Source organism: Chrysochloris asiatica, unplaced genomic scaffold (assembly GCF_000296735.1).
Source record: "Chrysochloris asiatica unplaced genomic scaffold, ChrAsi1.0 scaffold00018, whole genome shotgun sequence".
Taxonomy (NCBI): Eukaryota; Metazoa; Chordata; class Mammalia; order Afrosoricida; family Chrysochloridae; genus Chrysochloris; species Chrysochloris asiatica.
The window spans coordinates 25,909,072-25,936,185 of NW_006408536.1; the positions used below are offsets into that span (position 1 = coordinate 25,909,072).

The window sequence follows — 27,114 nt, forward strand, 5'->3', positions numbered from 1 at the left end:
TCAGTTATAGGCTGAAGATGGGCTTATAAGCTTTCTTTAATCATGTTTCCGGCTATTCCTGTCTGTCCCCCTCAAGTGTCTTTTTTACAATAGTAGGCAAGGGAAACCAAGATTCATAAGACAGTGAAGTATCTTAACGTTATTTCCCTTCTTTTACCCATTCAGAATGTGCCTCAGTAAAAACATTTTTAAAGTTGTGTTTTGACTTCCTTTTTTAAATGGGGTAAATAGGCATGAGAAAATGATGTAATGGAAGAAGGGCTGACCTAACTCTCCTAGCATCCTGCTTTTCGGGACTCTCAGTTGCATCAGCAATGCAGAATCACTACTCAAGTCAATAGAGCCATTTGGTTTGGGTGTAATGATGAGAGTACCCTGAAAACAAGGGTCATCCCATGAGTTCTACTTCTGAATGCTCTTCATTGACTTTTTCCTTAGAAGACTTCTTCTCAGGGGTCCTAGATATCACATTCCACCTCCAGACTTCTGAATTATTTAAAATTCTAGATGAGGAATCAGTAAACTAGGGCCTGGAGGTAAAGTCCAACCCACTGCTTGTTTTTGTAAAGAACATTTTATTGGGACATTGTTGTTGGTAGTTGCTTGTAAGTTGGTTGCAACTCATTGTGAACCTGTATAAGGTTTCCAAGGCTGTAAATCTTTACAGGAGTAGAATGCTTCATCTTTTTTACAAGGAGTGGTTGGTGGATTTGAACTTCTGATCTTGTGGTTATACTACAGTGCCACCAGTGTTCCCACAGCTAGCTATAACTATTAGTTTACTGATCATCTGTGGTTGCTTTTTCATTACAATGTCAGACTTGAGACAGAAACTTTAGAACCCACAAAGCTGAAATTTGACCCTTTGGAGAAAAAGTTTGCCTCTAGAGTGGCGCAAAAGGTTAACATGCTAAACGGAAGGGTTAGAGGATTAGGTCCAACCAGCCAGCACCTCAGAAGAAAGGCCTAGTGATCTACTTTTGAAAAATCAGCTATTGAAAACTCTGTGGGACACAGTTCTACTATGACGCACACTGGGTTGAGTTGGTTCAAACTCATAGTGACTGTGTATAGTGTGTACAAGGAACAACTGGTGACTTTGAACCGCTGACCTTGTGGTCAGGATTAAGACTTCGTAATGGCCTGGTGTGTTGTTTTATTGTTTCAAGGCAGTGAACTACATTACTCAGCAGACAGATCGTGAACACCTGTTGAGTTCAACCTTGGAAATACCAAGACAAAAGAGATTGATTTCCTGTTCCAAAAAAATCCTGAGCTTACGGGTCAACACAGATAAAGAGATCAATGTATACAGTGAGTGACACATGTGTGACAAGACTACTATGGAGGAGGAACCATGACCTCAAAGGCTCCCCCACTAAGAACGTGAAGTTTGAGCTAAGTTTTTAAAAAAAATTTTTAAATGTTTTATTGTGAATTATGTGATTGTCTACATGGAAGAACATTAGCTTTACTTTCATTCCATTATCTATCATTTCATTGGCATAATTACCATCCCGTCCATGCATCCTCACCCAACCAAAGGGTGTACCCTGTAAGCCTGTACCTCCCCTGCCCCCCGCACAGTCCTCAGCCCCTTTCCATCTCCTGATCCCGAGTCCCCAGCCACACCATCTCTTGATGTCGTCTTCTCTGCCTCCATCTCAGGCCTCACTGCTTCTCTGGGTAGGATCCCGCTCTCCGCTCTTCTCCATCGATGGTCCCAGGGTTCTCTGCTCCTAGACTGAAAAGTTAATCACTCCCCTCCTTGCTACAAAATGTCCACCTTTAGATTTCCAACCCTCACAATCAGTCCTGATAACAATTATTCACCATTGCATCACAAGAGACCCATATGTATTTCGTTTCATTAGCCCTTCCTAGACAGGCTGGACACTATTCACTGGAGACTCTACCTTCCTCCATGCCCTTTGGGTCAAGGTTCCCTCTTGAAAGCTTGTAAGCCAGTCACTTCTTACCTTTGTATCCCTCCCCGCCATTTTGGGTAGCCAATGTCCAAGTTGCCCATCCCTGTCTACCCTTTGTGTGGAGGGGGTGGGAATAGTTCTTGCAGCAGTGATTTGTTTCCTCTTTTGAGCTACTGCATTCATAGGTGTAGGTCATGTTTATCGAATTGTATCAGATGACGCTTTTTTCCTCTTCTTTTTTCTTTGGGTTGAGCTCTGTTTATCCAGTCATTGAAGCCAGGTCAAGTGGGTATCATCTGCAAGTGTGGGTGTTCTTGCATCTGTCCGGCCTCTTTTTATCGGCTGGCTGCCTTCTCTCCACTCTAGACCTCTGTGGCTGTGGCATTAACTCTGAGCCCATGAGTCCCCAGATGTTGCCTCGCTACTGGCCGGCTAGGTCTCCACTCGGGTTCACAGTAGTTTGCTAAACAATGTAGGGCTTAGCTCGCCCCTTCATTGATGTTCTTCGGTCACTTCCCCTTCTGGGTGACGTGCGTGGTTGTCAATCAAAGCGTATATTTCCCTTGCGTCTTAGTCTTGGAAGAGAATTTGCACTGAGAGGATCCGACCATTTGCCTTGATGTCTCCTGGGCAAGCAACCTGCATGTTCTTGTGGTAACAGTCGGACTGCCCTTATTGTTTTGTATTTTTCCTGTAGGTCCTTCTTTCAAGAGGTATCTTCTGGTTTTCTACCTGCTCCCGGCTGGTCTGCTTGTCCTTTCAAGTGGAAAATTTCCTGTCTCTGAAGGTCTGGATGTGGTTTGGGCTTCCACCTATACTCCCATGTAATGCAGAGGCTCCTCAGTAAACCTCCTTCACTGGACACATTGTAACCCCATTTTAGGGATTCTAATCAGTTATAGGCAGAAGATGGGCTTACAAGCTATCCATGTTGGTATTTCTGATTATTCCTTTCTCTCCCCCTCCAGTGTCTGTTTTATAATGTATTGCAAGGAAAACCATGATTCAAAAGACAGCCAAGCATCTTAATTGAGCTAAGTTTTGATGACTGCGTAGGAGTTGGGCAAAGACGGAAGAAGAAGGCATTACAAGCAGGCAGAAGGTACACTTATCATGTACAAAGGTACTGAGGTCATCAGTTGCTTTAGTCTGCTTTGGATAGCTGAAGGAGTTAAAGAGAACAAAAGTGATTTGATCATGAAGAACCATGGGCATGGATGATGCTAGAGTAGACTGAGATCATTACTTTCCCCTTCCATACCACAACTGGCCACCAGGGGGCCCTGACCTCAGTGGTAGGAAGGATGAGGATTTGGTGCTGAAAAGTAGCCAGAGGCAGAATGACTGGTCCCAACAAATCCCCAAAGCAGCTGATCTGGAAGTGGAGTTTATATGACTTCACTCTAGAATTATCCATAGAGGGAACATCTTCTCAGAACTGAGTAACAATTCTTTGCAAACTCCAGCTGAAACTCTTTATCTTAGGAGAGCAACTCGAGTTGATAAAGTCTTCATGGTCCTTGTAGCCCAGTTCCAGTTAAAACCAAGAGTGAAGAAAACAAAAGCAAATTCAGCCCATGTCTTTGCCAAGAAGGAGTGTTATTTGATTTTTATTTGCATCCTGGATGTTCTTTGGAAAGGAACATGACATTTGGCAATGTCCAAACGCCTGTTGACAATCCTCCGACATCGTTTTCTGTTTCCATTGCCTCACTCGGCACGGGTGCTCTCATAAGCTTCCCAGTCAACGATGAAGCCCAGATGTTAAGGATAAACCACAGACTTTGGGGGAGAAAATAAGCAAATAACAATAATAAATAATGCCCTCAGGTCATTGTGCAGTCCCTTCCAGAGTGTCGTGATGGTCAGGCTTCATCATTCCCCAGGCCTACTACTTGACTTTTCAGTTTGGAGCCTATGAGCTTGGTGACAGTAGGGAATGGTCCCATTCTAGCTCTCTTGTGATTTGAGTGTCATGGTGGGTCCTGTGCTTTGGTGTAGAGTGATCTAGAGATGCTGCGTCTGTTCTGGGTCATGTCACATCACTACAAGTCACTGGAAGCCATATTCACTGCACGCACAACTTTGGTTTGGAGTTAAGTTCTGCTCGAAAGTAAGCGTGAGTCTAATGGGCGGTTTGTAGGTCAGAAACTTACCTTCTTGTGATTGGTTCCAAATGTCCCATTATATATATAAATTATTCTTATGAAGGTTTCCTTGATGACATTTATTATGGGCATGGTCTTTGATGGTCCTGTGCTTACATGTTTTCCATGTCAGTGAACACTGGGATGATTCATAAAGTGCATCTTTGGAACAAAGTGTGTGCCTCCCTTTTCTAAAAGGATTATTTTTGAAATGGAGTTTCTGTTTTGACTCCTAGAATATCACTATTGCTTTCTTTTCTAGAATTTTCCTTTGCCCTGTTGGTGTCTTTTTCCAATTTATTTTTTCTTTTCATTTCAGAGAAAAAATAAAGAAGAATTGAAGTTCAAGGGATCTTCCAAAAGCAAATATGAGAAGGCAAGGAGGGGCAGGGAAACTGGGGGTCTGACGGCAGGGTGGAAACTGGGGCAGTGCTGACATATGGCAGGGACAGCGACCAATGTCGCAGAGCAATTGGAGTATGAATTGTTGAGTGCGGAATGAATTTGCTGTGTACACTTTCACCTACATGTTTCAAATAAAGGAAAGAAATTCAAGAGCTCATTGGGGTTCCGGTGACAAACGTTCAGCCCTTTGGTACCATTTGCAATCCTTGCAAGCTCTTAGTGTATTATTTCTGTGCTGAGTTGGGGCTGCTATATTTCTCATCATGAGCAAGCTGGTATTCATGCTGCATTCTATTCATAGCTGTCGTATTGACTCAGACGGGGTAATTCAAAATTTTTGATCTGCTTCCAGAAAGGACTTTTACATGGGTGGTGGGATTTATAGAGGGAACTGTCAGCAGAAAAACAGGTATTAACTTCTTGGAAGGAGCAAAACATCAGACACCAGCATCTCCTCCTGCTCTCCTACCTCATCTTTCGCCGTACTTGCTATTAACAAAGCTTGGTTTGTTATAACTTTATGGTTGTGTATCAGTGTTTCTGCACTCTTCAGTAGCAAGAACCTAGGATAGAAGATGTTATTGTTGTTTTGAGGGGTGAAGAAGGAAAAAAATAACATATTTCAGCAAAGACTTAACGAGTGCCTATTATGTACCTGATACCGAACAAGTTATTGGGGTACAGATATGGAGAAGACATAGTCTCTATATGGGGGAATTTCAGGACGTAATAGGTAGATAGATAAACAAAATGTCAATATCATAAAGGAAGCAATAAGAAGATTGTTCTAGAAGCACCAAGGACTGTTATTCTCAAAGAATGGGTCTGCTGCAGGAAAGTGCCCAGTTGGCCATTGCAACATGTGCTGTGGTCTGGCACAGGTTGGCCCATCTACACTGGCATGTGGCCTGGCCTCTTGAGACCTTCCTTGTAACTCACATTGCCTTGCAAGTCCTAGTAACTTCCCAGAGTCAGATGTACCCCCAAGTACCTCACACCCCCAGATTTCCTAGAAAGCAAGGCATCCACTTCTTGGCCCACTGCTGGGGGAAAAATGTACCAAACATTAGTTACCTTGTTGTTGTTAAGCGCCGTCGAGTCGATTCTGACCCATAGCGATCCTGTACAGGGTTTCCAAGGCTGTAAATCTTGATGGGAGTAGAAAACCTCATCTTTCTCCCATGAAGCAGCTGGTAGTTTCGAACTGCTGACCTTAAGGTTCGTAGCCCGATTCGTAACCACTACGCTACCAGAGCTCCTTATTAGTTGCCTAGTAGCAGCGTTTTGACAATGATGATGGTAATGATGGTGGTAATGGCAGTGATGGTGATGATGATGATGATGTTGTTGGTACTACTAGCGATCGTGATGATAAGGCTGTAAATGATGGTAATGGGGCCGGAACTTTATCTTACTTGTACACCTAGTCTCTGGCACAGAATAGGCACCTCATTAACTCTGTTGAAGGATGGATTTAGTGACCAGAGATTTCCTCTGAAAAGCGAACAGAGAACGGAACAAGCAGAATGAAAATGAGAGTATTCACGCCTTGTGAAGAACGAACGTAACCCATGTCACGGAATAACGGATGGACAGTGGGAACCTAAGCTGCCTTGTAATCCTCCCCTGAAAACACAATAAAATGTTATTTAGAAAAAAGAAGGAAAAGTAAGATGACCAGTGAGGGAGAGGGTCACATGGGAACTCTGTATTTTCTGCACATTTTTTTTCTGCAAACCTAAACTACTTTTAGAAGTCAAAAAAAAAGGAACCACCTAACAACATGCCACCCTTCTTGCTCAACCCTGACCATGGTGGCCTCCCATCTCATTAGCATAATGGTCATATTTCTTGCCTTGGCTTATGTCTTCTGATATCTCTTTGACATCTCTTCTTACTCCCTGGGTACACTAACCTCTTTGCTCTTCTCCCAGCACCCACCATGTTCCCGTCTCAGGATCCCTGCCGCTACTCTGTTCTCTCTCTAGAATGCTTCTCTTACCCAAATATCAACATGGTTCACGCCTTTGCTTTCTCAGACCTCTGCTCAAATGTCCCCCCCCACTCAGAGATGCCTATGCTGACCAAAGTGTTACGAAGAGCTTTACCCCTGCCTTCTAACCTTGCCTCTGTTTTCTCCCCTAACATTTTATAGTGAATCGAGTGGAGAATTATAGGGCATATCATCAGTTTTTCGTTTAATACATCATATGCTTCATTTCATTTGAATGATTACAACCCCTGCATGTAACATCACGCATTCTACTTCCTCCTTGTGATTCTTGCTTCCCTTCCTCCTTCTTTCCCAACCCTTATGAATTTTGTCCTTAGCAAAGTACTGTCCTTTTGATTTCAAATGGCTGACCATTCTAGTTTGTAAACTTTGTTAAAGGATGGATTTAGTGACCAGAGATTTCCTCTGAAAAGCGAACAGAGAACGGAACAACCAGAAAGAAAATGAGAGTATTCACGCCTTGTGAAGAACGAACGTAACCCATATACACCTATCTACTGCTTGGATGAAAATTGAGCCACGAGGATGAGTTTCGTTCCAAACCTGAAGGGCGACTAAGAGCCATAGTCTTGGGTTTTTTCATTGCTTTCTAAGCCTGGTATTATAATTATTATTGTTTTTATTAATGATTGTGAATTTTGTTCCACATTTTCTCCCACATTATCCAGGACCTTATAAGGTGATCCCTTTCAGAGTAGTTGGTAGAATTAGCTGGGCACCTCCTAACTCTTCTGGTCTCAGTGTTGTGGAGACTGAAGTTCCTGTGTTCTATCAGTCTATTGGACTGAGTGGTTCCAAGTATCTTGTTTTCATCACTTTTCTTTCTTCTGCACAAGGAGAGACAAATAGTTGCACATTAGATGGTCTTTTAAGATTACAGTTGCTACTTCCAAAGTTGTTGCTGTTAGGTGCCCTCAAGATGGTAACTGACTCATAGCGACCCTGTACACAACAGAATGAAACATTGCCCATTCCTGTGCCAACCTCAAAATCATTGCAATGTTTGAGTCCATTGCTGCTGCCATTGTGCCAATCCATCTCCTTGAGGGGTCTTCCTCTTTTACTCTGACCCTCAACTTTACCAATCATGATAGCCTTCTTCAGGGACTAGTGCCTCCTGATAATATGTATGAAGTATGAGAGAAGAAGTCTGCTCATTTTGGCTGCACTTCTTCCAACACAGATTGGTTTGTGCTTTTGGCAGTGCATGGTACTTTTAATCTTCTCCTCCAGTACCCTAACTCAAATGCATCAATTCTTCTATGGTCTTCCTTACTCACTGCCCAACTTTCACATGCTATGATCAAGGACCAGTTGTACTGAAGGAAGAAGTCCAAGGCTCTGGGGATTCATGGAATACCAATACTGGAGGCATTCATTCATCTATGCCAAGACATTTGCAAGACCTGACCAACTGATTGGAAGAGATCCTTGTTTTTGCCCATTCCAAAGAGATGTGATCCAACAGAATGGGGAAATAATTGGACAATATCATTAATATCACATGCAAGTACAATTTTGCTAAAGGTAATTAAATTTGCAAGACAGATACCTGACCAACTGATCCATATTTCTCTCTCTCTCTCTCTCTCTCTCTCTCTCTCTCTCTTCCTTTCTTCCATTCTTAATGACCTTTTCCTTTCTTCTTGTATGGTGTTCTTGATGTCAACCCACAACTCTTTTGGTCTTCAGTCTTTAGGGTCTAATGCCTCAAATCTGTTCTCAATGTTGTTGTTGTTGTTGTTAAGTGCCATCGAGTCGGTTCCGACCCATAGCGACCCTGTACAGGGTTTCCAAGGGTGTAAATCTTTACAGGAGTAGAAAGCCTCATCTTTCTCCCGCGGAGCAGCTGGTAGTTTCGAACCGCTGACCTTGGTCTCTAAATTCGGGTGGGATATGTTCGAGTTCATATGTTAACGCTGGTGGACTTGTTTTAATTTTCTTCAGCTTCAGGCTGCACTTGCATATGAGCAACTGATGGTCTGGTCCACAGTCTGCCCCTGGCCTTGTTTTGGCCGATGATAAGGAGTTTTTCCACCTCCTCTTTCCATAGATGCAGTCAATTTGATTTCTGTGTATTCCATCTGGTTAGTTCCATTTGTATAATCCCCTTTTATGTTATTAAAAAAGGTTTTTGCAATGAAGAACTCATTGGTCTTGCAAAATTCTAACTTGTGATCTCCAGCATCGTTTCTCTCACCAACACCATTATTTCTTACTCTTTGTTTCCAACCTTTGCATTCCAATCTCTGGTAATTATCAATACATCTTGATTGCGTGTTTGATCAATTTCAGAATGAAGAACTTGGTAGAATTCTTCAATTTCATCATCACTGGCTTTAGTGGTTGGTGCATATATTTGCATAATAGTGATATTAATGGTCTTAGTTGTAGGCATATGGATATTATCCTATCACAGACAGCATCATATGTCAAGATAGATCTTGATGCGTTGTTTTGGATGATGAATGTGATGCTATTCCTCTTCAAGTTGTCATTCTGGCATAGTATATAGGGTCTATAGAGATTGTCAGATTCAAAATGGGTAATACCAGTCTATTTCTCCTCACTAATGCCTAGGATATCAATGTTTATGCATACCAGTTTATTTTTTCCAGTTTTCAATTTTCCTAAGATTCATACTTCGGTGCATTCCATGTTCCAATTAGTAATGGGTGTTTACAACTGTTTCTCTTCAATTTGAATTGTGTCCCATCAGTAAATGAAGGGTCCTGAAGGCTTAACTCCATTGGCGTTATCACGGTTAACTCTACTTTGAGGAGGCAGCTCTTCCCTGGACGTGTTTTGAGTATCTTCCACCCCGAGATGCCCATCTTCTGGCACTATCTCTGACAGTCTTCTGGTGCTCTTCATCGTGTTTTAATATTCTGGTGCCGACAGTGTTCCACTGCTATTCATAAGGTTTTCAGTGACTTAAGTATTTGGAAGTACTCTGTCTCTCCTTCTTCCTTGTCTGTCTTTGTCTGGAAGCTCAACTGAAACCAGTCCACTGTGGGTGACCCTGCTGGTATTTAAACTACCTGTGACATAGCTTCCAGAATCACAACAACACACAAGTCACCACAGCATGACAAACTGATAGATGAAGGGTGGACTTGTCAAAGTAGGATGTAGATTATTGTGTTTGTAGACTAGGCCAGTTGAGTGCGAGCACCTTTTTTCTTTATCTGACTTAATTCATCTTTGTAACATATACGTCTTAGGCTTTTATGTGTCTATTTAATGCCTGCTTCTCTGTCCCACTACTGTGTCTTCACTGCATCTAAGCTACATGAAGGCAAGGTGTTGTTTTTATCACAGCCACTTCCCTAGAACCTAAAACTGGGGATACTATGGTGGCACAAAGGTATGAGTGCATTTGAAAGAAATGACTGAATCATTACTCAACTCCTTATAGCATCAAAAGGCACATTGTCACAATAAAACATTTGTTTTTTTAAAGGCACATTGTATGTTCGAACTTGGATTTCTATATCTTTCTAGGTTCATCATTCTTATCACCATGTGGATTGTATGAATCCCTTAGGCATAGAGACCCTGTCAAAAATGCTTTGGCGTCCCAAATGGAGGCCAGCACAGATCCATTTGCAGTGCATCTGAGCACGAAATGCTTCTTAATTGGACAATTGTTTCAAAGGGTAGGACTAGGAGAACCGTCCGTTTTCCTTTGCTCTGTCCACGTCTTCACATTTTTCAATCTCTGCCTTTCTTCCTGCATTTTGGACATGTCCTCAGATAATTTCTTTTGTGTAAACAGCTATTGTTGTTGTTGTGTTGTTGACTCGGTTCTGTTTCCGAGTAGCAGCTGGTGTGTTTGAACCACTGACCTTACCATTAGCGGTCCGGTGCTTATCCTACAGTCCTACAGAGACACACCAGGACTTTGTAGACAGCTATAGGAGGGATGATTATGAGCCATAGAATTAAGGAAAATGTTCCATATTCATAAGCTAGGGAGATCCTTAAAACCATGGCAAAAATCCTATTCTCTGTCTAAATGTAATGAACTGCAAGGTGTTTTAAAGTATCATTCTGTTTGATCTTTGGAATTTTTTTTTTTTTTTTTTTTTACTAGAAAACCTTTATTTCCTCCAAACTGGAAAAATACTCTCTGTCTTCTATGGATTTCTTGGCACTTGGTTTTTGTTGTGGTGGTATGGTGGTGCAAGTAATAACAACTGAAGTCCAAGACCACCCCTTGATTTGAGAGTGGAGTCATGAAGTCTTTTGTGTAATCACATCTCCCATAACCCTGTGGAGTCCTGATGTGGTCCTGTGGGTTAATGCACTGGACTGTAAATTTGGTTTGAATTGTAAGATTGGCAGTTCAAGCTCACCAGCCACATCTAGGAAACCCAATACAGAGTTGCTATGAGTCGGAACTGACTTGATGGCACTTAACAACAACAATAATCCTATAATCCTTCCTCCACTTTCAAATCAGTGTGGTGATCTTGAACTTCATTTTTACTGTGGTTTTAAGGATTTTTCTAGTCTATGGATATGGTATCTTTTCATTAATTCAATGGCTGTGAAATGTCTCTCTGAAATAGTTCATTAGGCCCATGTGGATCTTCATGCTGACCTCAATATCACTGGTTCCCTCACCCCCAGGAGCTTGGCCAGTGATTTGCCAAATGAAGCTGGCCTGGTACTTGCTGACACATTTTTCAAGAAAGGATTGTGCAACACATGTTGATAGTTTCTGTTCTTCTGTCTTTCCTTATTAATCCATTTGGCTCCTTTCCCCTTCCTCCAACTCCCCCGATCCACCCTCCTCCCCACCTTCTTGACTTCTTGGAAGCCATTATCTGCTTTAGTAAACCCAATGGTGAATTGTCTTAAGGATGAAAAGACTCCGCATTTCTAATAGGAAATGGCTGTTGGCTATATTTGTTGTTTTATTTTTGTTTTTGCTAATGTTAAGTGTTGTCAAGTTGGTTTCGACTCATAGCAACCCTGTATAGGGTTTTCAAGGACCAGCTGGTGGGTTTGAACCTCTGACCTTGCGGTTCAATCTGATCTTATGGCCCAGTGCTTATCTTACAGTGCCACACCTGTTGGGGGTGGGGACGTTGGTTTATCCTATATGTTTGCTCAAGATTAGGTTTTGAAATTGGATTGAACGTAAATACAGTTTATGTTTTTAAGACTTCTTTTGAAAAACTTTTTATTGTGAATTTAGTGACAGTTTACACAGCAGAGCATAAGTTTTACATTCAACAAATCATATACTTTGCCTCATCACAACGATTGCAATCTCCCCAAATACCAACAGTTGACAGTATTTACATCTGTTCACTTTATCTATTGCATTCCTTCCTGTGCCTTTTGATACCTTCGTCTTTCTTAGGCTAACCTCCCTCTTGTTGTATATTGCCTGCCCTGCCACACATGTTAACATGTGTCTACCCTGTAGCCTGTGAATAATTTCCTTCCTCCTCCACATAACCATCACATATTGCTTCTATTATCAATAAAACCTTTCTTTTCTTTAATTTTTTTACAACACTGGTCTCATACATTTGTCCTTTTGTGATTAACTTACTTAACTCAGAATAATGTCCTCTATGGTCAAGAGTCCTGGTGTGGTGCTGCGGGTTAATATACCAGGCTGCAAAGTCATTTGAATTATAAGGTTGGTGGTTCAAGCTCACCCAGTCACTCCATAGAAACACTATACAGGGTCGCTATGGATTGGAATTGACTCGACAGCAATTAACAACAACAGCAACACTCATCCAAGGGGGACATTATTCTGAGTGAAGTAAGCCAATCACAAAAGGACAAATGTTGTATGAGACCAGACTGAAGGAAGAAGTCCAAGGTGCATTGAAGGAATTGGCAAAGAACAAGGCACCAGGAATTGATGGAATCAAAATTGAAATCTTTCAAGAAAGTGAGTGAGGTGGCACTAAAGGCACTCACTCATCTCTGCTAAGAAATTTGGAAGACAACTATCTGGCCAACTGATTGGAAGAGATTCATATTTGTGCCCATTTCATAAGAGATGTGACCCAATGGAATGCGGAAATCATCGGACAATCTCTTTGATATCCCATGAGAGTAAAGTTTTACTAAAGGTAATACAGAAATGGCTCCAAGCATACATTGACAGAGAACTTCAGAGGTTCAAGTTGGATCTAGAAGAGGATATGGAATGAGGAATATAATTCCTGATGTCCGAAGGATTGTGGCTCAAAGCAGAGAATATCAGAAAGATGTTTACCTATGCTTTAGTGACTACGCAAAGGCTTTCGAGTGTGTGGATCATGACAAGCTATGGACAACATGGAGAAGTATGAGTATTCTGGAACACTTAATTGTGCTCATGAGGAATCTGTACCTGGACCAAGAGACAGTTGTTTGAACAGAACATGGGAACACTTGAATGGTTTAAAATTAAGAAAGGTGTGCGACAGGGTTGTATTCTTTCACCATACTTATTCAACCTGTATGCTGAGCAAGTCATCCAAGAAGCTGGGTTCTATGAAGAAAAATGTGGCATCAGGATTGGGGGAAGACTCATTAACAACCTGCCATATGCAGATGATACAACCTTGCTTGCAGAAAGTGAATAGACTTCAAACATTTACTGATGAAGATCAAAGAGCACAGCCTTCGGTATGGATTGCATCTCAATGTAAAGAAAAACAAAAATCCTCACCACTGGACCAATAAACAACATTCTTATCAACGGAGAAAAGACTGAAATTGTCAAAGACTTCATTCTTCTTGGATCAGCTATCAACACTCAGGGAAACAGCAGTCAAGAAATCAAAAGACGTATTCCAGTAGGCAAATCTGCTGCACAAGACCTTTTTTAAAGTGTTGAAGAGCAAAGATGTCAGCTTGAGGACTAAGGTGCACCTGACCCAAGCCATGGTATTTTCAATAACCTCTTACACATGCGAAAGCTGGACAGTGAATAAGAAAGACCACAGAAGAACTGATGCATTTGAGTAATGGTGTTGGAGGAGCATATTGAAAGTGCCATGGGCTGCCAAAAGATTCAACACATCTGTGTTGGAAGACATGTAGCCAGAGTGCTCCTTGGAGGCCAGAATGGCCAAACTTCATCTGTCATACTTCGGACATATTGTCAGGAGGAGAGAAGAATATCATGTTTGGTAAGGTGGAGGGTCAGAGAAAAAGAGGAAGACCCCCCAGCGAGAGGGATTGGCAAAGTAGCTTCATCAATGGGCTCAAATGTGGTAATAATTTTGAGTTTGGCCCAGGATCGGGCAATGTTATGTTGTGTTGTACAGAGGGTCGCTACAACAACAACGCTTATCCAAGTTGTGAGGTGTTTCACAAAATCATCCTTATTCTTCAGTGTTGAGTAGTATTCCATTGTGTGTATGTACCAAAGTGTGTTTAACCATTTTTCGGTTCATGGGTGTTTAGACTGTCTCCATCTTTTTGATTGTTTCTTGTAGACAGCATATTGAAGGATCCTGTTTCTTATCCATTTGGCTCTATCCCTTGACTGGTGCTTTTAATCCACTGAGATTCAGTGTAATCATCGGTAGATATGAATTGATTGCTGTTATTTTGCCGTGTGTATTTTTGTGGTGTTGCTGGTTTCTTTGTTCTGCATAATTATCTGTGCTAAATTCATTTTATTTGTCGGTTTTCTTTTCATTTCTTTTGTGTTAATGTTTACTAGATCTTTCTGATTCTCCTCTTTTAATTTTGATGTACAGGTGTATTGATTTTCTTTGAGGTTACCCTGTAATTTATTAAGTTTTCCCTGTTTAAAACAGTTTGTTTTATCTTGAAATCTACTTAGCTTCCTTGCCATTTGGCAGCCCTGTATCTACACTAAAAAGTCTGTCTTTTTGCTTTGTAATTGACTTCATTGTATATTGATATCTCGGGTTCCCTGTTTTCAGACTTGTAGGCTTGCTTTACTTTAAATATTCTGTATCTGGATTGAGTTCTGGATGGTGTTGTCATGTATGTTAATCTCAGATTATTTTCTGCTGTTGTGGGTTCAAAGCCCAAAGAACACTCTTTAGTATTTTTTGTAAAGTTGGTCTGGTTATTAGAAATTCCTTTAATTTCTGTTTATTAGGAAACATCCTAATTATGTGGAATATGAACCACAAGATCGGCAGTTCCACTCCACCAGGTACTCCTTGGAAACCCTATACAGGGTCGCTCTAAGTTGGAACTGACTCGATGGTACTTAACAACAACAATTACAATTCGAGGGACAGCTTTGCTGGGCATATGATTCTTTGTGATTTTCATTTGGGATCTCTCCTGTGTGGGGTTCGTTCAGCTTCTTGTGTGCTTATCGTCTCATCTTTCATGCTGTTAGGGCAGTTTTCAGTTAGTTCCATTACCTTTCCTTCCTCCGAAACATTTTCTGACTTTGCATCTTGCTCATTTGCGCCATTCTTTCTTGTTTCTTTGTGTGAACTAAAATTGTCTGTTGTCTCCAGGTTACTGTGGGTTGTCTTATTTATATTTAATCGATTATTGCATGTTGATGCATTCTTAGACTTTCATCATCTGTCTACTGTGGGCGTAGTTAAAGAATGAAATGTGTGCACCGTTCTAGTTTTCTGTTTGTTCGCCTTTGTTTAGGATGGGTTTGACTGGTGTCTGTTTATCATTGATCAGGTGGTATAGGATCTGGTATTGGCTGTTTCCCTGTGGGTGGAGTTGCAAAGGGTGTAGTTGTGGCTGGGCTGTTTCGTGTAGGGTGGGATATACAACACACTTCACACACACACACACACACACACACACACACCAGACATGAAAACAACACAGAACAAACAAGGAACCAACAATGAAAGTAGAAAATAATAAAGAAAAAAAGCAAATAAAAAGAGGGAGAAACCAGTAAAAACAAATATAATAGCTGTAAAAACACAAGACAGACAGGGAAATGGAGTTATAGGAGAGAAAAATAGAAGAAAGGGAAAAAAATACTTATGAATGACTAAAATGAGAAAAGATTAATAGGAAATGGAGCTGTAAAAGAGGAAATAAAAGGAAGAAATAAAAGAAAACTCTTAGAAAAACCAGGTAGAATGAAGATGAAAAGACAAGAGAGTAGAGAGTAGTAAAAAAAGATCAAAAGGGGAAACATGAAGATGGGAAATGAGAAACTGAATAAAAGAAAGAAAAATAAAAGTAGAGATAGAAATGATAAAATTCAAGGGAATAAATAGAAAGAAGAAGAAGGACGAGGAATGAATAACAAACAAAATGAATGAAACAACAAAAGGAGAAAAACAAACCTAATAACAAAAACAAAATCACAGTTTGGTCTCAGAGGTGAGAAAACTGGGGGCTCACGAGGTACATGTAAGAGGGATGTTCCAGTAGAGTTCCTATCAGCCTTTGTGTTACCTATGTTCAGGGCACGCAATACGGAAGTAGTTTGTGGAGGCCCTTGATGGGGTTAGTGTCAGTGTGTGTTAGGACCACAGGGCATCTGGGGGAGGGTGACTGGTTAAATGTTGGTCTGGTGGCTCTGCGTATTCTGTCTGGAGCTGAGCCTGCCTTAATCCGGGAACCAAAGTGGTGCACTGAATCTATGCAGCCAGCCCCCAACTTACACTGGTGTGCCTGTAGGTGGATGAGGGTGGGAGCTGGCCACATCTCTGACCACCTGGGGAGCATGGGTAACAGAAGGAGAACCTCACGTTTACTGTCACCGGTGTGAATCTACTCTGTCAGACCGTCATCTGTTGCCAAGTTCACCAGTCATTTCCCTCTCTCACAGTCCTTGCTCCGCTTCTCCTCCCAGTAAGCCCTCAATCCACTTCTCTAAGCTTTCCCCTGAGGTCCAGGGTTCAAGGATTTTCATCTGTGTCTGTTTCATTGGTTCTGCATATCTTTGTTGTAGAGGGTCTGTGTAGTGCCTAAGACTTATTGTAAAGAAACATATTATCAACTAATTATGATTACTTTCATTAATAGTATTATTTTTACTTCAAAACAAATACATTTCTCTGGTTTTGAATTCTCTTCTACTCTCTACTATGGCTCATCTTCTGTAATGCGGAACACTAGAGAAACAAACCCATTCTCTTCTATATGAAATCTTTAGTTTTGAACCTCTAGATACAGTAAAATCTTACCTATTTCATAGTTTACTGACAATGCCTGCTTGGCTTCCGTCAGCAGAATGTGTCACTGAAAGTTTGATGATTAATCCTCATTTGGTTTAATTCATGGTTTCTGTATTGAGCTTGTTACTTTCATCCAGGCCCACATTCCATTTCACAAACCCACCTGCTCATCACAGTCAAATCAAGACACCCTGATGGCATCAGTGACAGTGGTCTCAGTCCCCCTTCCTGTTCTCACTAGTCCACCAACTCTCGAGTCTTGCTTCTTCTCCCACCTTTGCACATTGGTATTTGTTCTCTGGACTTCTTCACTCACCCTGCCCTAAAGAATTTGTTTTAGACATGCTCAGCTGGCTCTCCCAGATTCAAATATTGGATGCATCACTCTAGCCGGCTATTTGACAGACTCCACTACAAGTCGGGCTGCTAACCTCAAGGTTAGCAGTTTGAAACTGTAAGCTGTTCCGCGGGAGAAAGATGAGGCTTTCTGCTCCTGTAAAGATTTATAGCTTCAGAAACCTTATGCAGGGTTGCTATGAGACAGAACCGACTCCATGGCACACCACCACCAACACTGCCAACAAGTCACCCAGCATCCCGTAGACAAAGCTGCTGTCATTTCTCCAGGAGGTGGAAAGTTTGACATGAGACTGTATGTATTTCATCTACTGATGAGTGTGGCTAGCACCTCCTAAATGACATTTACCAAGGCTCAGCCTACCTGATTAGATCAACAGGTGGTTATTTGCTGCTTGCTTCCTGAGAGATGACCTATAAAATCTTGGAAAGTCCCCAGTAATCAAAGTGCTTTTGATGAGGCCTGGAGGAGGACACTTGAGGATTTATGCTACTGAGTGGCTCAGGTGGGGGCTGGCTTGGCTGGTCACTCAGTGGAGTTATGTCAACTGAGGAGGGCATGATTCAATCATGTCTGTGAAATGTTTTGATTATTAGTTGCTACCCAGTCAGTTCCCACCCATGATGACCCCATGTGTGCACGTTAGAACATTTCCACAGGGTTTACAAAGTTTTCAGAAGCATATCCCCTGGTCTGGGTTCTGAATCATCCCTGGGTGGGTTTGAACTGCCAGCCATTGGGCTAGTAGTGTAGCACTGAAGAGTTTACACCCTCCCCCCACCCCCAGGGACTCTTTCTACCTAATGGTGGTGGTGGTGGTGTGCCATGAAGTCTGTTCCCACTCATAGCGACCCTGTACAGGGCTTCCGAGGCTGTACATCTTCACAGGAGCAGGAAATCTCATCTTTCTCCCACAGAACAGGTCGTAGTTTCGAACTGCTGACCTTGAGGTTAGCAGCCTGAATCATGACCACTTAATGAGATCCCCCGGTAAAGGTTTTGGACACGGTAGCTCCATGGGTTTCCCTTTTTGGAACACAGAAGCGCCATGCTGGAAACCTTCCCACACTTCGCTGTATGCATTGCTTCATTTGTATCTGTATTTGCTCTAAATAAAACTATAGCCCTAAGTATAGCACTTTCCTTATGTTTTGTGAGTTGTTCTAGTGAATTATTTAACCCGAGGGCCTCGTAGGAGCCAGCAGCTCAGAAAAGTAAGGTGACTGGTACCCTCAGAGGGTAAAGTGAACCTCTGATTTGTAACAGCAGCTCAGAAGTAAGCGAGCCCCCTCATGCTTGTGCTGGTACCCTAACAGGGAAGATGGAACCCCCCACCTTTTAGCCAGCAGGCCAGAAGTGAGAATGTCCTGGGACTCCCAAGCTTGCGGCTAGCATTGGAGATCTTGGACAGCTGGGCAGCCAGAGGAAGATATCCTGACTCCTGGGGGTTGGGGCCCCAAGAAGCAGTGCCACGTGTGCAGTTGGTGTCTGATGGGAAGCGGTAGAGAAGTGCAGAGTGGGGATTCGATGCGTCTTGACAAGGTCCAGGAGCTGGTTGCAGACTCCTCAACCTGCCACGTCATTGCCACACACCTGCTGAACCTTGATTGCACAATGTCACCACCTGGAGAGCTTCCACTCCAAGGACGGTCTGAGGTGTGTGTGGTCTGTGCATCAGGATTTTAAAAAGCTCCCCAAGAGAGTTGAAAGTGCCACTGCAAAGGAGAGACATCTCTGTAGATCAGACTGCTCCCATTTGAACGAGCATGCGCTTCACCCAGGGCTCTTGTTGAATGCAGATTCTGTTGTAGCGGGGCTGGGTGGAGCCCTGGACTCTGCGTTTCTAGCGAGTTCCCAGTTGATGGTGATAGTGGTGCTGTTGCTGGTGGTACGGTTTCTTTGAGGGAGAGGGTGATTAATAGCTCTGAGGCCCAGGAGCACATCTTGCCCATCTTTGTGTCCACAGCATTTACTAAAGAAGCGCCGATGAAATGTATATAGAAGCCAATTCAATTTCAACCCACTCCCTACTTTTCAGCCTCTTTCTCTGCATCTTGCTGTCCACATACAGCTAGGCTTACTTCCTTTGCTCGTTTTCTCCCTAACCGCATACTCATTTTACTTATTCATTCATTCTTCATAATACTACAGTTACTAAGTGTCTTCTGTGCTCGTTCAGTGGTTAATAAGATGTGATTCCTGCTCTCAAGCATACAGGCTGTTCTCTTCCCATTGTCTGTGGTCTCACAGCAACTAAAAGACAGGGTAGAACCGCCTCAAAGGTTTCCGAGGCTGTACCTTTTTATGGAAGCTGACTGCCACAACTTTCACCCATAAAGCAGCTAGTGAGTTCAAACTGCTGACCTTTTGGTTAGCAGTATAAGTCACATGCTCCCACTCCCCAAAGTCTGTTCCACTCAATGTGCCCTGGGGGCCCAGTAGATTAAGTGTTGAGCTACTTACTAAACTGCAAGATCAGTGGTTCAAACCCATCAGCGGCTTCTCAGGAGAATGATGCAGCAGTTTGCTTCCGTTAAAGATTTACAGCCTTTGAAACCCTAAGGCACAGTTCTCCCCCGTCCTAGAGGGTTGCTATGGGCTGTGAGTTAGAATCCACTCCGTTACAATGAGTGGGTTTGATTTGTGATCTGTACCACCTTGTTTTGTTTTGTTGTGAAATATAAAATGAGGCACATGGGTACCTACCTGTGCCATGTCAGATTGTTCTAAACATTTCTAATTCTCAAGTTGTCATGGGAAGCAGGGAACCGTTCTCAGCCTGCCAATGTCTGGGGAACTACACTTGGCGGAGCTCTGCTCTGGGGCTTGGCTACATTGAAGGCCCAGGACCGCAGCGTTAGCATCCCCCTGGCAACTGGCTAGTAATGTGTCAACTCTAGAATTCATGACTCCAGGCATTTTCACGCAGTCCCCGGCGGTAACATGCGAGTTTGTGCCAACTGAGGGCATGGGTTCCTCCACTGGGATTGCATATTTGGCTCACCTGGGAGGCAGATGGTCAAAATTCTGCTGCCCAAGCCGTATCACAGGTGAGTTAAATTACTGTCTTTGTAGGCTAGTGCTTTGTAAGTGTACCCAGTTGACTCTAGAATCCATGGAGCTGAGAAAGTGGGGCCTTTATCACTCCCTTGTCTTCGCTTTGAAAGCTCAAAGACTAAACCCAGGGTATTCCTTAATGAGTGCCACCTAGAGGACTGCCAGCACCAGCGGTTCTGCAACTTTGTCATTGGAAGGTTCATTTGGAAAGCCCAGTTTTCTAGCCTTGCTCTTTGCTTGTGTGGGCTGGGGGTTGGGGGAGTCTACCAGTGTGCAAGTGTCTCCACCTGCTGGTGATTGAGAGCAGCTCATCCCCTTTTCTTCTTTGGCGCTGTGAGTTAATGCACCTGATTGTAAAGCGGTTTGAACTCCCAGGTCGTTGGTTCAAGCTCACCAGCCACCCCTCGGAAACACTATATAGGGTCTCTATGGGTCGGAACCGACTCGATGACACTTAACAACAACAACAATGGCAGAGTTTCCCCCCACTCCCAAAAAAGATTCTGAAAGAATCAGATACTGTTTTCTAAGCCTTTCTTACAGTTTATATGGCCATGTGACCCAATTTATGGCATTAAAACAAGAAGACGCAAGGGGATTCTGCTGGGGAGTTTTCTCCCTGATAAAAAAACAAAACAAAAAAACCAACCCAAGGAGAACGACAATTCTAGACTCACTTTGCTACTAGCTCACTTGGAATTTTTAGTGCCTCAATTTCTCCTCTGGTAAATTTAGGATCACACATTGGGCCAGTTGGTTAATTGCAGAGAAAAGATTGCATGTCTATTGCCACATCTCTCTCTAGAGCAGACTCCATTTAGAAATATGAGTGTGTGTGGTCCACGGAAGGGGCCCTGGGGGTACAGTGGTTCATCACCGACCGGCTAACTGCTCCCCGGGAGAAAGATGTGGCAGGTTTACAACCTTGGAAACCCTATGGCGCAGTCCCACTCTGTCCTGTTGCGTTTCCATGAGTCAGAATTAACTTGATGGCGGTGGGTGTGTTCTGGGCCATGGACCAGCAACACTGGGACCACCTGGAAGATCATTACAAACGCAGAATCCCAGGCCCCACCCTCGGCCTTCACATTAGAGTTTGAGAAGTAACGGTCTTCATGGGACAGAGTTTTCTCTCTCTCAAACCTCCTTCTTCTGTTGCCATAGAAGATGGGCTTGTCAACAAGGGAAGGCCACCAAGAGTCTAGGCACGTCCTTCACTTGTGGATTCAAACATCCGTTTCCACCCTGCAGTGGAAGTGTTGTGACATGGCCTATTGGAAAGCTATTGCCTAGATGCCATCGTGTGGGGCCATCAGCTATTTTTAGGTTTTCTGGACAGGATCAGACTTCTGCTATCCAAGTGACTCCAGAGAATGTGAGGCTGACCCGCCCCAGATTTCCTTGTAATCTTTGCTTTTCCCAAAACATTTTGGGTGTTTATTCTTGAGTCCAGCCCCGTTCTACCAACAAAAGAAGACTGGGTTTCTTCTATGTTAATAGGTTGTCCTTTCCTCCGTCTTCATGTAAGCACTGTTTTGTCAGAGAACTAGAACCAGAAATTGTTTCAATCTATGTAACATTTACAGAATAGCTATCTCCGTCTCAGAACTTTCTTGGGGTTTGAGGAGGAGCGGAACATTGGCTGCATGCACGGTGTATGTGTGGGGAGCTAGCAGTTTATGTTCATTCACTTGTTTTGTTTTGTTTTGTTTGGTAATAAGTTGGAAAATTGTCACAGAAAATGTTGATTTGGTTTAGCTCTCAACAGTCCTGTTCTGAGTTCCGAGGAAACTTGCTTTCATCAGAGCTACCGATTCTTTCTTCTGGGTAAGAGACACTTTGGAACGATTCCTTCTCTTTTTTTAACATCTCTTTTAGGCGTCTTCTCAGAAAGTGGATTCTCTCATATAGCAATATGTGCTTTCTTACATATCTCCTCCATCATGTCTGGAGTTATGTTGTTCGTTATATATTGAAAGAATTGTTTCTTGTAAGCATTTTCATCTTCTTCCATTAGGTAGTGCATATGATCGGCTATGTTCTGACCCAGAATGTGTTTCCGATGGACTTCGCATTGAATTCCTTACCTCGAGAATTGCTTGGTACTATGAAAGACAAGTCTCCATCCATAGTTCCCTTCAAAGCCCAAAGTTCTGTTTCCAGAGGTAGTTCTGGCCACACCTGCATCCAAATAGCATCCAAATAGCAGGTGAAGACATCAGTGCCTTCCTTCCACATTACATTCATCTCCAGTTAACTCCATTGGGCCTTCAGAGAACTTGTTCATGTCACACCTATGGAGAATCCTGTGGCCCAGCAGCCTGCTAGTACAATATGCTGCAGTATAATTTTTCAGGCCGACTTTCACCCCACACTTTGCGAGTCTGTGTACATAAGCTGCGTAGACAATCATGTCCCCTTCTGTATGAGCATAAGCAATCTGGCAAATGATACCTCTGTTGGTTAGACGAACTATCACCCTGTATTTGGGTGTGTTGTGCTGATATTTATCTGGGATTACCAAGCATTTTCAAGCATAGTAATCAGTTTGACCCTCTCATCTTCTAAATTACACTTGGTGTCTCTTTCAGTAGGCCTTGTTCTTGACAACGCTAGCAAACCCCGTCCTGCGGACCAGAGACTGGCGTCTGTGGCTCTCCGCAGACTTTCACACCAGGACCTCTACGAGGCAGAGGGGCTGGGGAGCTGTTTGTTCACTTTTCTCCTTATTTTCTTTTTCCTGTGAATTAAGTGGAATATTAGAGAGCAGATCGACTGTTTTACATTCATGAAATCATTTACTACGTTTCATTTCAGTGATTGCAATTCCCTCAATGGAAATCACTTATCCACTTCTCCCTGTGGCTCTTGCATCCTTTCCTCCTTTCTGAAATGTGTCCTTAGGTAAAAACTGCCCTTTGGATCTTGGCTGGTTGACCATTCTCTAGTGTGTGTACCTCACTAGTGTTGTTGTCCCTGCTCTAAACCTATTTACTGCTTGGCTGAAAAGTGAACCACGAGGGTGAGTTCAGTTCCAGACCGGAAGGGTGACCAAGGACCATAGTCTCGGGTTCCTCTAGTCTCTGTCTGACCAGTGAGCCAGAACTTTGTTGTGATTTTGAGTTTTGTTCCACATTGTCTTCTTTCTTCTCTTCACACAGGGAGAGACTAATGGTTGCTTCGTTATTCACTTTTATTAGAGAAGTTCAGAAGCTGCTGGAAAGCGTTAACCAACTGAGCAGGCAGCCACCTGCCTGGACAGTTCATTGAGACTAAAAGAACTTATGTGTTTAGAGCAACCTGTGGACTCTCATGAAAAGAGGGCCCACAAAACGAAATCTGCTCAGTGAGAAGGAAATGACTCAAGTCTAATAGAATTAGCAGGAGGTGGTTTCCAAATGTGCCTTCTTACCCCTGGCTTTGTAATCCTCTGACCACCGACAACTCTCTGAGATAATTCAGGGAATAGGAGATAAGAGTTAAGACTTCTCGGATCCTAACTTTGTGATTATATTTTGGAGTGTCGTAAACACACAGATCTTAATGATTTTAATTAAATTCTGCCCACAATGATAGATCCCAAAGGGCTTATGGGATGGAGAAAGGCATTTTCGTATACAGTTAAGCAAACCTTTTTGCAAACCCAATAAATACCGGATACATTTAAATAAAATTATTTCCCAGTGTAAGACACCAAAACGATGTGGGAATCAGGAGTTCCACAGAAAACAATAAAATCATTCTTAAGTCAAAGTTCACGTTCTCATTTCCCCAGTAGGTGAAAGCTCATTTTTCTTTAATGTTCTAAAGGTGAACATAGAAATAAAAACAGAAGGTCGTCCACTGGGCATAGTGAAGAGGCTCTGTTCTTGCATGTCCACATGGGCGTCATTCAGGTTGGCCCACCTAAATTGGGAACTCTTTAACACCCTTTATGCCAAAAGTGTGATCCATAATTCTTCTGTTCTAATTCACTTATTTGAGCTGGAAGGACAGATGCTGTAAGACTCTGTGAATGTAAGGTGAGTGCTTCAGGATGGTACCTGGAAGTGCTCACCCTGAGCAGCCACTGTGCTAACTCCCATGCATCCACTCCTGTAGTCTTCAGAGCAACTCTTTGAACTAGAGTTAATTTGATTCCCATGTTAGATATGCTGAGAATAAGGGTGGAGGCCTCATCGTCTCCACATACCAGCTTAGAGTCAGGGTGTCCACCTGATGCTCAGGCTTCTAAAGATTGGCTTGTCCATTCTGTAATCTGGAAGCTATAGTTCATGGACCATTTTATACATGTCACCACATTGCCACTGAATTGTGCAATTGAATGCTTCAAATCCCTTAATTCAAATCCTACTGTCAAAGATGTCAATAAATGATGGTAACTAACCTGAATTTTTTTTTTTAAAGTTTGTATTGTGAATTGAATGATGGTTTACATGGGAGAACATCGGTTTTACACTCATTGTTTCATTGCAATGATTACAGTCCCCTCCATGCATCATCATTCAACAGTATTTGCTTCTATTCCTCTGTTATTTTTTTTTTCAGGGGATGTACACAAAAACACTCATGAATATATAATCATTTACACAACCAAAAGGCATGTTCTGCAAGTCTGCCTCTTGGTCACCAGCACCTGGCTGCCAGCACACAGCCTTTCTCTTTCCATGAGTCTAGAGTCCTCAGCTGCTCTATCTCTCCATGTCTTCATCTCTGTCTCCATCTCTGGTGTCGCTGCTTCTCTGGATAGGGTCCCACATTCCAGTTGTGCTCTTTTACCTTGATGGCCCTAGGGTCCTCTGTTCCTGGACTGTAAGATTAACTACTCCCCCCTTTTTGTTACAAAACTTCTACCTTTACAGTTGTGACAGTTGCACTTAGTCATGATATCATTTACTCACTATTGAATCTTAAGAATCTTATCCTCATCTCGTTTCACCAGACCCATCTAGACAAGATGAAAACTATTCAGTGGGGACTCTACCTTCCCTCGTACACTCTTAAACTAAACTCCCTCCGGAAAACTTGTTAGCCCGTTGCTTGTGCTTTTATAGCCCCCTCATTTTATGTAGCCAATGTCTAAGTTGCCCATCCCTATCAACCCTGTATATAGAGGGGATAGGATTGATCCTTCTGTGAAGACTCCTTCCCTCTCAGTTGGTGTTTTGAGCTACTACATCTAGAAGAACAGGTCATGTTCATCAAATTGTAGCAATTTATACTTGTTTCCTTTATTTAAAAAAAAAATGTTTTTAATCTTCCTGTAGTCGAGTTCTAATCATCCAGCCATTGAAGCTAGGTTGAATGGGTACTACCTACAAACTTGACTAACCTGGATTTTTTAATTTGAAATTTAAGGGTGATTCAAATCAGTAGAGCTGTCACTTGCTCTAATATTGCTAAGAAGCGTTATGTCTCCTTTAAGTCAATGGAGTAGAAAGGCATTATGGTTTTGGGGAAACTAAATGTAAGTTTTCCAAATAGGTTTTTTCTTATTGCTGAGAATTATATATCGGAAAATGGGCCTTTTGTAATTGCCAAGACTCACACCCTGTATCATGTAGATCACCTGTCCGTCCCCACTTCATTTAGTAGATGAAGAAACCAGAGGGAAAGCCCTTTACCTCAGATCACACAACTCAGAGGTGAGTTAAACCTGAGAGATTGTCCACTGTGATGAATCTCCAACCTTCATCTCATTTCTGTAAGTGTAATCATGAGCGATCGACATAGCTTTAGGGAGTTTCAGAGCAATGAGATCATTTCTTTAAAGTTTTTTTTTTTGTTTGTTTGTTTGAGATAATATAATTTAATTTCTGCCCAAGTAGCTCTAGCCCATTGGAAAAGTGGTATTATGTAAGTCTAGCATAAAATATAGATTATTTCCTTTATTTGTGGAAATATTTAATCTTCTTAATCTGAAAGGCTGATAGAGAATCCATTTATTTACAAAATAGAAAGCAAACGACTCAAGTGACCTAGATGTCAGGGTGAGATTCAGATTCTCCAGAGAACTGACTTGACCGGAACTGACCCTTACTTGAAGCAGATGAACTCGATTGATGTTGGTGTGAACCCGACTCCAAACAGGGGATCAACAAATAAAACCAACCAGTTCCTGAGGAGGTAATTCCAGCTCATGGTAATTCCGTGTGTGTCATAGTAGAACTGTGCTCCATAGAGTTCTCAGTGTCTGATTTCTCAGTGGTACATTGCCAGACCTGTCTCATGAGATGGCTCTGGGTGGACTCGAACCTCCAACCTTCCAGCACATCAACCAGGGACCAGTAAACATAAGGAAGACTTTAATAGGGGCTTTTCTCTGCATGCTATACTTTCAACCTCAAAAATTCAGTGGTTGAATGGCGGCAGAGGTGTGACAGGATTTGGCCCAGCTCATGAATTCAAGGGACTCGCCTAAAGATCTGGCGGGCAAATCTCGTCGGATCCTGGGAAAAGCTATTCAGCTGTCTGGGACAGAGCAACCTGAAGCTTTGACAGCCTTTGTGGAAACAATGGTAAACGAGAATATCAGCCTCGTGATCAACAGTCAGGACAGTTGCTGACTGACTTCTGCACACATCTCCCTAACCTGTCTGACAGCACAGCCTAGAGTAACTTCATTTAAAGAGCAGGTTGCTTTAATAAGACAGCATCTTTCATCCATGTATGAGAAAGAAGAAGACTGGCGAAATGCAGCTCAAGAGTTGGTGGGAATTCCTTTGGAAATCTTTCTGGAGGCTGATGATCCAGTACAGGCAGAAGCTTACATAAATCAAGCATCATTGCTTCAGAATGAATCAACCAATGAACAGTTACAGATACATTAGAAGGTATGCTATGCTCGTGTTCTTAATTATAGAAGAAAATTCATTGAAGCTGCACAAAGATACAACGAGCTTTCTTACAAGACAATAGTTCACGAAAGTGAAAGACTTGAGGCCTTAAAACATGCTTAGCACTGTACCATCTTAGCATCAGCAGGATGGCAGCAAGTGTTCTTGAATGCTTGCTACTCTTTCAAATACCTTCTTTAGACAGCATAACAGACGACTATACACATGGACCTCGCCAGATGGAACACATAGAA

General features: G+C 42.5%; 2 protein-coding genes and 1 pseudogene across 2 annotated transcripts in view; 2 read left to right on the forward strand and 1 right to left on the reverse strand.

Annotated features, from left to right (window-relative positions):
- The window catches only part of ARHGAP6 (Rho GTPase activating protein 6), a 624,152-nt gene that overhangs the window by 140,508 nt on the left and 456,530 nt on the right, over positions 1–27,114 (forward strand). The gene's annotated exons all lie outside the window — the stretch shown is intronic.
- LOC102827835 lies at positions 21,779–25,755 on the reverse strand (annotated as a pseudogene).
- Positions 26,387–27,114, forward strand: part of LOC102815401 (COP9 signalosome complex subunit 4-like) — a 3,433-nt gene continuing 2,705 nt past the window's right edge. Inside the window, 3 exon segments of the mRNA XM_006835637.1 lie at positions 26,387–26,569; positions 26,572–26,627; positions 26,629–27,019. Of these exon segments, the coding sequence (XP_006835700.1) occupies positions 26,387–26,569; positions 26,572–26,627; positions 26,629–27,019 (630 nt within the window).